This window comes from Eumetopias jubatus, unplaced genomic scaffold, assembly GCF_037043125.1.
Source record: "Eumetopias jubatus isolate StellerSeaLion01/CBP00866 unplaced genomic scaffold, mEumJub1_p1.0 scaffold_2, whole genome shotgun sequence".
Classification (NCBI taxonomy): Eukaryota; Metazoa; Chordata; class Mammalia; order Carnivora; family Otariidae; genus Eumetopias; species Eumetopias jubatus.
The window spans coordinates 197,343,054-197,353,940 of NW_028274808.1; the positions used below are offsets into that span (position 1 = coordinate 197,343,054).

General features: G+C 49.7%; 1 protein-coding gene across 3 annotated transcripts in view; it reads left to right on the plus strand.

The window, feature by feature from the left end:
* Positions 1-10,887, plus strand: part of EVC (EvC ciliary complex subunit 1) — a 62,578-nt gene that overhangs the window by 15,243 nt on the left and 36,448 nt on the right. For all 3 annotated transcript variants that reach the window (XM_028089447.2, XM_028089441.2, XM_028089443.2), the window contains exons 5-7: positions 589-673; positions 6,042-6,140; positions 9,097-9,234. In XM_028089447.2, the coding sequence (XP_027945248.1) occupies positions 589-673; positions 6,042-6,140; positions 9,097-9,234 (322 nt within the window). The remainder of the gene's footprint in view (positions 1-588; positions 674-6,041; positions 6,141-9,096; positions 9,235-10,887) is intronic.

The window sequence follows — 10,887 nt, forward strand, 5'->3', positions numbered from 1 at the left end:
TGGGTGCTGACCTGGACGGTGGCTCGGTCCGCTGGCTGGGAAGGGCTGTTGATGAGCTTTGGGACTTAGTGGCCTTGTCACAGTTTGGGTGGGGGTGTGTCCATTCAAAGTACATTTGCCTGCGCAGGACACATGGTCCAATCCTCCCTGCCACTTACCTGCCCTGTGACCGTGTGACCGCTACTTGACTTCCTAAGTCCGTTTCCCCATCTGTGAAATGGGCATGAGAACGTCTGCCTGCAGGGCAGAAGAGAGGTGACACATGACTCGATATTCCGGTGCCGGGAAGGGGTGGGTGTGATCCCTCTTTGCTCCCACCTCCGACTCTTGCTGCCTCCTGCCCTTCATGTCTCGGGCAGCTGCTCCCCTCTGGTCACAAGTGAGTTTCAGGTAGTTCCCTTGATTCCTTCGTATAAACCTGGGGCAGCTCTTAGGCATCTCTGGACACTGCAGAGCTTAAAATCTGGAGTCAGGATGCACCGAGGCTTGTACTGAGCGGGGATGCGCTAACTCCCTGGAACCCTGGATGCATTAACTCCCCATCTCAAATACTCTCAGTGGCTTTCTGTTTCTCTTTCCACTTTTCAGTGTGGACCTTGACTTGTGTATCTATAACCTTCACTTAAAAGATCTGCTGCATCTGGACACGGCGCTGAGGCAGGAGAAGCACATGGTAGGTGGTGGGGTGGGCCGCTCGCCCTTTCCCGGGTCCTGAACGTGGCTCTCCGCGGGCACACAGTCCTGAGTGCCCTCTGGGGATGTGTGCCAGTGACCGTGGAGCCTCTGGGGCAAGAAGGGACAGAAGCAATGTGTGCCTGCTGATGGGGCACGGGCTCTCCTTTCCTGGGAGCTGCGGGGCGAGGCAGACAGATGAGAACCTCCTCCCACAGGTCACCTCCTGGTGGAGATAGGTAAAAGGTGTTGGAAAGAGAACAGCATTTTTATTTTTTAATTTAAATTCAATTTAATTAACATATAGTGGATTATTAGTTTCAGAGGTAGAGGTCAGTGACTCATCAGTTGCACGTAACACCCGGCGCTCATCCCCTCACGTGCCCTCCTTCGTGCCCATCCCCCAGTTACCCCCTCCCCCCACCCCCTCTCCTCCCGCAGCCCTCAGTTTGTTCCCTAGAGTTAAGAGTCTCTTATGGTTTGTCTCCATCTCTGATTTCATCTTAGTTCATTTTTCCCTCCCTTCCCCTATGGTCATGTTTTATTTCTTAAATTCCACATATGAGTGAAATCATATGGTATTTGTCTTTCTCTGACTGACTTACTTCGCTTGGCATAAGACCCTCTAGTTCCATCCATGTCGATGTAAACGGTAAGATTTCATCCTTTCTGATGGCTGAGTAGTATTCCACTGTACATGTATACCACATCTCCTTTATCCATTCATCTGTCAGTGGACATCTGGGCTCTTTCCATAGTTTGGCAATTTTAGACACTGCTGCTATAAACATTGGAGTGCAGGTGCCCCTTCGGATCACAACGTTTGTATCTTTGGGGTAAATACCCAGTAATGCAGAGTCATAGGGTAGCTCTGTTTTCATCCTGAGCACCCTCCATCCTGTCTTCCCGAAAGGCTGCATCAGCTTGCATTCCCGCCAGCAGTGTGAGAGGGGTCCCCTTTCTCCCCAAGGTCGCCAGCATTTCTGAAGGAATGCTAATAGTAACAACAATGTTTATGCGTGCCGACTGTGATGACTGCTCACTACGAACTGGGCCCTGGGCATGTCACACTGGCGGTCAGCTGTGAACCTCACCACAACCTGGAGAGGTGGGTGCCGTTATTATCCCACATTACGGACAGGGATACGGTGGTACAGAGAGGACTCGTCCAGAGTCGTGAAGCCCTAAGTTGGAGCTGACATGGGATGTCTGGTACCTTTTCATAGGCCTGCTTTCTCTGAGTGGGTGAAGGAGCAGCGAGGAAGCCAAGGAGACGTGTCCCGCCGAAGCTAAGCTGCAGAACCCCTGGGCGGGGCTGGCCAGGCCTCGGGGCCATGGAGCTTCAAAAGAGAAGTTATTTCTCCCAAATTATCGAATGAGGGATGAGACCTACAGAGGGGGAGCCTGTTGGAAAGAGAAAGGGAGACGGGTCGACGGAGAGGGTGACGGAGACAGGTGTGCCCACGGGGTGCTTGGTTAGACACTGGAAAAAAATGAACATCAAGTTGCAGAAGCAGTAGAAAGACACAGGAGCTCTGTGAGAGCAGGATGGGCCTCGTAAACAGGGGCCTGTGCTGGAAACCAGAAATCATACCAGAACTCTGGAAATAGAGCCTGTTCCCGCGGCCCCACGGTCCTGGTGGAGCCCGTGGCCTTGAGGCAGCAGCCCAAGTGCGGCGGCGGCCTGCTCTCCTTCGGCCACATCCCGTCCCGCTAGCAGGCAGGTGGCCCTGGCCGTCCTCTCAAAGGCTCTGTGCTCCCTGGAGGGCCGACAGCGTCTGTGCTCGGAGCCCCATCCGGCCGGCTGCCTCGCCCCCAGAGCAGCCAGCAGACGCCCGCGGGGAAGCAGCTTGCTGTCACGGAGAAGGCATCCACCGTCACTTGTCTGTGAGTCTTACCCCTATGTAGCCTCTCCTCCCTGCCCGGCACGGTACCAGGGACGGCCCCCACCTGTGTGGGGCCCACTCTCCGGAGGGAGAAGGCAGTGAACCGCACAAATGCACCACGGCGGACAGTTGCGTGGAGCAAACCATACGGCGCCGTGAGCATGTGTGAGGGGGGGACTGAGTGAGTGTGGGGCAGATGGCCAGGCTTCCCTGGGGGGAGACACGTCAGCTGGAAGCTGGGGAAGGAGCCCTAGACTAGGAGTCAGAGACTTGGGTTCTGGTCCACCCTCCCACACGGATGAGCTGTGTGACCTTGAGTAAGTCACTTCCCCTCTCTGGGCCACTTTAGGAAAGTATAAAGATAATGTTCTTCAGCTCTCACCCCATAGAATTACTAGGAAGTGAACCTGTCCTGTTTTGAAGGGTCTGTGTAGACAGAGCTCCAGGCTCTGCTGGGCTGTGTGACCAGCACCATCGCAGACCCGCCTGTGAAGCACGAAAACTCTGCTAGGCTAAGCCCTCTAAATGCTTGATCTCAAGGAAGCCTTACTGTTGTTTTTCACTCACGAGGAACCTGAGACTCAGAGAGGTCGGGTCAGTTGCCCCAAATCACACAGCTGGTGAATGGCAGACACAGAACCCAAATGAGGTCTGAGCTCAAGGTCTGTGTGCCTGCATACAGTAGGTGCTCCACAGAAATGTGCCCACGGACACTGACATCGCCCTGGGGGACCACTCTCCATCCGTGGCCTTTCCCTCCCTACGGGGCATATCTTTGTTGGGTGCGGGACCTGGGGAACCGCACCAGCACTCACGGAGACCTCAAGTTCCGTTTCTCTGGGAGAGATCCGTCCACACAGGTCAGTTCAGAAGTGACTCAGACTGAAGCTGGGGGGGGTCACTGTGTTGTGCAGCTGAAACTGCCCTAACACTGTGTGTCCACTCTATGTCACTAACAAATTTTTTAAAAAAGTGACTCGGAGCAGATGTGACCGTCATGCAGGCCAGGAGCTCAGAGCTCCCTGGTGGTCCTTCGGGGAGAAACTGGCACTCCCCTTGTCAGGAGGTGGACAGAAGCTGCATTTGACACCGTTCAAATCAGAATGGCAGCGAGAACAGCAGAGATTAGGGGATGTGTGTGTCGGGGGCTTGCCAATAGAGGGATCATTCGGCCTAGGGGATTCTCCTGGTGCTGGAACATTCTCTGTCTTGATTGTGGTGGTGATTGCATGAAACCGTACTTGGAGTAAAGTTGCATACACACACACACACACACACACACAAATACACGTGACAATAAGTGGAAACGGAGTGAAGTCTGTAGTAAAGTGCATCGGACCAAAGTCAATGTCAGTTTGGGGTTTGATATTGTCCCACAGTGACGTCACATATCGCCCAGGCGACAGAACCCACAGGACTCTGTACTGGTTTGGCACCTTCCTCTGACTCTGTCTCTGTAATTTTTCCAAATTAAAATTTTTTTAATTGAAAGGAATGAGACAAGACCAGTGCACACCACGGATTCAGTCTGGGGTCAAAACGAAAGTGGGTTTGAGACCAACATCTTGAGAAAAGAACGTCACCTTCCGTGGCCTCGACTTCAGTGGGTAGAAAGCCAAGATGACATTGTGTTCCTAGAGCTCGTTAGCACTGACGAGCATAAGGAAGGTTGGTGGAAAGTTCTACGTTCTGTCCCTCATGGCTGTCCCTTGTGACATGAAGCCAGTTATCCAGATTTCTCAGCCGGAGAGTTCCTTGTCTGTAAAATGGGGAAGATTGTGCCAATGTCCTGCATGCTATGAAAACCGAATGGAATAATATACATATTAGCTTGGCATAGAACAGTGTTCAACAAACCTTAAAACAAGGGTTGCAAACTGTGGCCCTTGGGCCAATCCAGCCATGCCTGTTCTTGTCCCTGTTGCCCACGGCTGCCTCGATGCTGGAACAGCAAAATCCGATGGTTGCAAAAGTGATAGTATGGCCCGCAAACCCAGGAACGTTTACTGTGTTGCCCTCTACAGGAAAACATTTGCTAAGCCCTGTACTAAAGTGCCTCACCACACAAATATGTCTGACCTTCGACGACAGAGCAAAAGCAGTTCCGTGGAGGAGTGATACGCTTTTCAGGAAGTGGTACTGCAGCAATCAGACATCCAGAAGCAGACACATCCGAACCTCAAGCCAAACCTCCACCCCATGCAAAAATGAACTCAAAATGCATCACGGGCTTAAATGTAAAATGCAAGACCATCCATCTCCTAGGAAAAAACAACAAAAAACAGAGGAGGAAATCTTCAGGATCTAGAACGAGGCAAAGAGTTCTTTCTTAGACTTCACACTGAGAGTGTGACCCACACAAGGGAAAACTAATAAATTGAACCTCATCAGAATTATAAACTTGTGCTCTGCAAAAGACCCTGTTAAAGAGGATGGCGAGAAAGAGAAGTATTCGCAAATCACGTATCGACAGAGGACTCACACCTAAAACATATAAAGAACGCTCAAACCTCCATAGAAGTAAACAATCCAATTAGAAAAAGGGCAAAAGCCATGAACAAACATTTCACCAAAGAGGATATACAGTCAACAGGTAAACACACACACACACGCACGCACACACACACACACACACACAATCGGGTAAAAGATGCCCGGCAGCATTAGCCATTACAGAAGTGCAAATTAAAACGATATATATTTAAAAAATGAGATATGACTACACACCTATCAGATTGGCCAAAATAACAATGGTGACATCACCAGAAGCTGGCAAGGATGGGAAGAAACTGGATCCCGCACGTATTGCGGGTGGGAATGCTGAGTGCCACACTGAAAAACAGGCAGTTTCTCACAAAACTCCGCAATTGCACTTTGGTGCATTTAACCCCGGAGAATCTTAGGTTCACACAGAAACCCATACGTGGATGTTCTTACTAGTTTTATTCGCAATAGCCGCAAATTGGAAACACCCAGATGTCCTACAGTAGGTGAATGGTAGGTGTGGAGACAGCACTCTTGGATGGTCCTGGATGTCCCCACTTACGAGAGGACCCTCTCTGGTGTAGAGGACACCTCCATCCGTCATGACAGGAGGCCGGAGTGGATGAACTTTATACATCCCAGTTCCAAGCAACTGTGCCTCTGAGTCTTCCCACAAAGAAGCAACCCCCCTTTACCTTTTATGTTTTCTTGACTTGTACGGGGAAATGCAGAAGGACTGGCACAGAGCAGGCACCTGATGAACATTTCTTGAATAAATGAATGAAAAGCAAAAGAAGTGAAGCATTTTTCCTTAGAAGCTGCATGAAAATGCAGTCCATTATAGGCTATTGTCATGATTTATAACCTGAGATATTTCCCCCAGCAGAAAGTATGTGTGCGTGAAGAGAGAGAGAGAGAAGAAAGGGACAGAGGGAGGGGTAGGGAGGGAGACACCATTTCTAAGCCTTTCTCTTGTTATGTTTCCCTTCTTGGCAATAGATGTTTATTCAGATTTTAAAAATGTGCCTCCTTGATGTTCTTCCTAAAAAGAAGTCTGATGATGAATTATACCAGAGGATTCTTTCCAAGCAAGAAAATGTAAGTCTTCAATCTATATTTCAAGGTTACTTAAAAATAGCTTATTATGATATATAAAACATAATATTGTAAGAAACTATCTTTTTCATGTGTAAGAATAATTTATTACAATATATGCTTTTGAACACAATGCAATTATGTAAAAATATGTGTACAAATACAAAAATGACCATAGGTATTATTAAAATTTGGAAAAATATTGAAAGCAGGAAAACGAGAAGAATATTGGTCATACCTGCTACTCAGAACCACTGTTACTGTTACCTTCTGCACAAGGTTGGGCGTTTTTATTTACTTATTTTTTAAGATTTATTTGAGAGAGAGGGAGAGAGAGAGCGAGCGAGCAGGGGGCGGGGCAGTGGGGCAGGGAGAGAGATTCCCAAGCGGACTCCATGCTGAGCGCAGACCCTGATGCGGGGCTCGATCCCAGGACCCTGAGATCATGACTTAAGCTGAACGCAAGAGTGAGACACCCAGGGGCGCCGGGGTGGCTCAGTCGTTAAGCGTCTGCCTTCGGCTCAGGTCATGATCCCAGGGTCCTGGGATCGAGCCCCGCATCGGGCTCCCTGCTCAGCGGGAGGCCTGCTTCTCCCTCTCCCACTCCCCCTGCTTGTGTTCCCTCTCTCGCTGTGTCTCTCTCTGTCAAATAAATATATAAAATCTTAAAAAAAAAAAAAAAGAGTGAGACGCCTAACCGACTGCACCAACCAGGCACTCCTAGGTTTTTGTTGTTGTTGTTAAGTTTTTATTTATTGATTTGAGAGAGAGCGAGAGAGCCCAAGCAGGCAGGGAGGGGCCGAGGGAGAAGCAGATTCCCTGCTGGGTGTGAAGCCCAAAGTGGGGCTCAATCCCACAACCCTGAGACCATGACCTGAGCCAAAATCAAGAGTCGGACACCCAACCGACTGCGCCAATCAGGCGCCCCTAGGTTGGGTATTTTTAAATACCTAATTAATTTATTGGTTTTAACTATTTATACTATGGTGCATTCTGCTCCTCTCAGGCTTTTGTATGGAGTTTATGTTGCTTTATGTGCAGTGAAACCAGCCAGGTCTTGGAGTCTGACTGGTGGAGGTTGAACTCTGGTTCTTTCTTTCACAAACTCTCAGTATCCCAGGTTCCTCCTGTGCCATGGGATAGTGATTCCCGTCCAGCGGGATCATGGAAGGGCTAAGAGAAGTGTCTATGAAGCATCTAGCAAAGTAGTAGACCCTAAATCATGATAGCTGCCCACATCTTCCTGACAACCACAACAACCATCTTCCTCATCAACCTCATCATCACCACCGCCACCGCCATCTTCCCCATCACCGCCCCATGAGATGTGGGGGATCAGGAGGGCATGTTTCTCCCCCATTTCTCTGGATCCCATGGGGAAGGATGAAGCACTGCACCCCAGGATGGAGGCGGTGCATCATCACTGTCACCAGCACCATCCTCAGGACCACTGCTACCAGGATCATCCTCATCAGGCAATGCACACATATTATAGTGCATTTCACACATGATTTTATTCCATCTTCACGGCAGCCCTGTGAGTGGCCATTATTATTATTTTTGTTTACAGCTGAGGAAACTGAGGCTCACAGTTTCAGTGACTCCCCAATGAATAAATAATGATGATCATGGTGATATTGGTCATCCCACACATAATAATGAAGTGGGGTTCTAGGGCAAGAGTAAGAGCTTTGCCGTCTGCAGACCCCGGATCTGACTCCACAGCCAGCACCTATAGAGCATGTTAATCACAATGGTGGTGGCTGCTGATTGAGAGTGAGTCGGGCCAAGTGCTTGCTCACGATGGCCCCCCGACTTCTAGAAGGGGACAAGTGGTGCCCAGAACCCGCAGCTGCTCTTGGGAGAGAAGCAGCATGATGGGGATGTGCGCAGTTGGAGGAGTGGGCATCTGGGGTCGGTGGGGCTGAGGGACCAGCCCAGCGTGCCACTTCCTACCGCGAGGAGACTCCGGAGGAAACACCCCAACTCCCCAAGCACCAGGCTCCTCAGCTGGAAGGAGCCAGCCCTGCTCTGTTGAAGTGATGCCGCGAGGGCCCGAAACCATGCACGGCCTCGGCTTGGACGCGCAGAAGCAATTTTTATTGGCATCGTTTTCCCTAGTGAGGCTGGGGGCGCGCCGGGGCGGATTCCAGGTCTCCCAGCACAGTTCTGGAGAAGATAGGGCTCCTCCCAGCCTCCACCTCGGGGCCAGAGGGACTCCCTATAGAGGGTCCCCCCGTCCTTCCGCAATTCTGAACTGATAACAAAGGGTCAGGGACACGCGCACAGAAAAGTCGGCTTCACTACGGAGAGGCCAGCTTGGAGGACTCAGCTTCCGCGCACTCTGAATCCCAGGGTTCACCAGATTGCCTGCCTCGGTGTTGACCAAGCCTGCCACCTCTGCGGCAGGCCCTTCACTACCCAGAGCACCCTGAGCTGAGGACACCCCACAACCATGGCCTCCCCATGAACGGCCCATGCCAAAGAGGAAGAGGCTGGACAAGCTAAGGGTGCCACTTCCTGCTGTTGAACCCACCAATCACATCACGTCCCACCCTTCCTGGGTTGTGGTGACTAATCCTTCCCCACGGAAACCAGAGGAGTGGGGAAGAAGCATTCCCTCGCAACCCCCCGCATTTTCCAAGACTTTGTAAGAAAAGAAAGAGACTAATTTACCATTTATTAAAGTATGTTCTGTTTTTTTTTGAGGGGAGGGAGGGAGCAATATAGAAGAAAAGAATCCAGTATTCTTGAGACTCTTTGTCTAATGAGAAAAATAGATTTCTATCATCAAACTTAAGTAGGACAATGCCTAAAGCAGCTAATTATGGTTAAGAAATATTTTGTGATAATGTGGTGAAAGATGAAAGCATTTCTTTTCTAGAATTTAAGATATATTAGAATTTTCCTTTGTTTATTCCCCCCCCCCTCACCCCCCGCCTTTTTCTGTTTTCCCCAGGACTTGGAGGAACTAGAAAAGGGACTTCAGGTCAAACTGTCAAACACGGAAATGTTGGGGGCTGGTGATTCTGAATACATCACTCTGGCAGATGTGGAAAAGAAGGAGCGAGAATACTCTGAGCAGCTAATAGATAATGTATGCGATGGATTTTTTTTCTTTTTTCTTATAAAAACCTTGGTTTCTGGGGCAGTTAAATTAACAAGATTAAAGAGATAGCACCTAGAAGCATGTTTAAGACTTGAAATCCCTGATGTGTTCGGCCCCAAAGCCAGGGATCCAGTTTCAGAAAGTAAGTGATAGAGAAGGTATAATTAAGGGGCGAAGATTTACAGAGTTTAAAAAAAAAAAAAAAAAAACAACGAATCCCCCTTGTTTAAATTTTAGATTGATCTTTTTGTCATTCAAAGCGAAGTTTGCTCTAACCCTGTATGTCATTCCTGCCCTGTGGATTAGAGCAGATGCTAGCTGCTAACTTTTCGACCCCAGGCATCACTATAAATACCTGCTTTAAATTCCAAAGAGGGTGGCTTCCTTCAAATATCCCTTTTTTGCATTTCCATTCCACTACCCCTTGTTCCTATATTAGGTATTAAATAGGGTTATTTTGTTTTGTTTTGTTTTTTTGCACCCAAGCATTGTGCTGCACACTGGGGATTCAGAATGCCCTTGGACCTGGCCTTGCCAGAGAGATGCACAGGCTAGCCTAGTAGGGGGACTGACGGGTGAGCAGATTTGGATTTTATAGCTTGCAAGCGTTGTGATAGACGAAAACACTGGAAGGCGGAGGCGCAGTGGAGAGAGGAATCCGTTTTATCCTCGGGTTAGGAAAATCTTCCTAGAAGAAGAGACCCATCGAGAGGCCTTTTGGGGGAAGTGTGGGTGGATGCTGGCCTGTGTGCAGGCAAAGAAGGGAGCCAAGGAGGACCGAGGAGAAGCAAAGCCAGAGAAAGCCAGAGATCTGGCCTGAGGGTTTTCATCTTGTGCCAAGGAGGTGGGAGTCACCGCGGTTTGGCGGTAGAAGGCAGGTGGATCCATTTCTGTCTTAGAAGGAGAGCTCGGGCTGCTCAGTGGAGGATAGGTATGCACTCTGGGGCTAGGGCAGTAGTAAAATTTCATGAAGACAGTTGCAATAGAAATAGAGGGGTAAGAAAAAGTGGGAGAGCTGATAGGGTAGCAGAAAAGGAGGTTTGGAGGAGAAGAGGGTGTAAAGGACTAGTTCTACGGAAATAAGGATCCCAGGACGAGAAGCAAGTTGGGAGAAGAGCTGGTGAGTCCTGACTTGACATCTTGAGGTGGAGATGCCTGAAGATGGAGAGCCTCCACTAAGCTTGGGTCAGAGGACATGGGGAGCGAGGATGTTCATGGCATGAGTGGCAGAGGGAGGGTGCTCAGCCTGGACTCCTGGGTCCACGGGCTCCCCAAAGCAGTGGACCCGCATGTCCACATCTGCATATTTCAGGCAGATGATTCATAGTATGCCCAGGATTCTTGGACGTATGGTGACCTCCAGCAGTGGAGACACCCTGGCCTAGGGTGTGTATAGAAAGGGTAGGGAAAGGCACCTGGTGCCCAGTCTAGGATCCTGCCAGCATTTAAAGAAGAGGAGCCAAGGAGAATTGAGACAGGAAGGCAGAGTATGGACTCTGAGGGACCGGGAGAAAATCATGTCACAGACGCCAAATGAATCAAGAGTTTTTAGGAACAGAGTGGGTATCCTGGCTCTCTGGGGCTGACGGAGAAGCAACAATGCTGGCTGGACATTCAACTCTGTTTGGAGGTGGGTGGGTG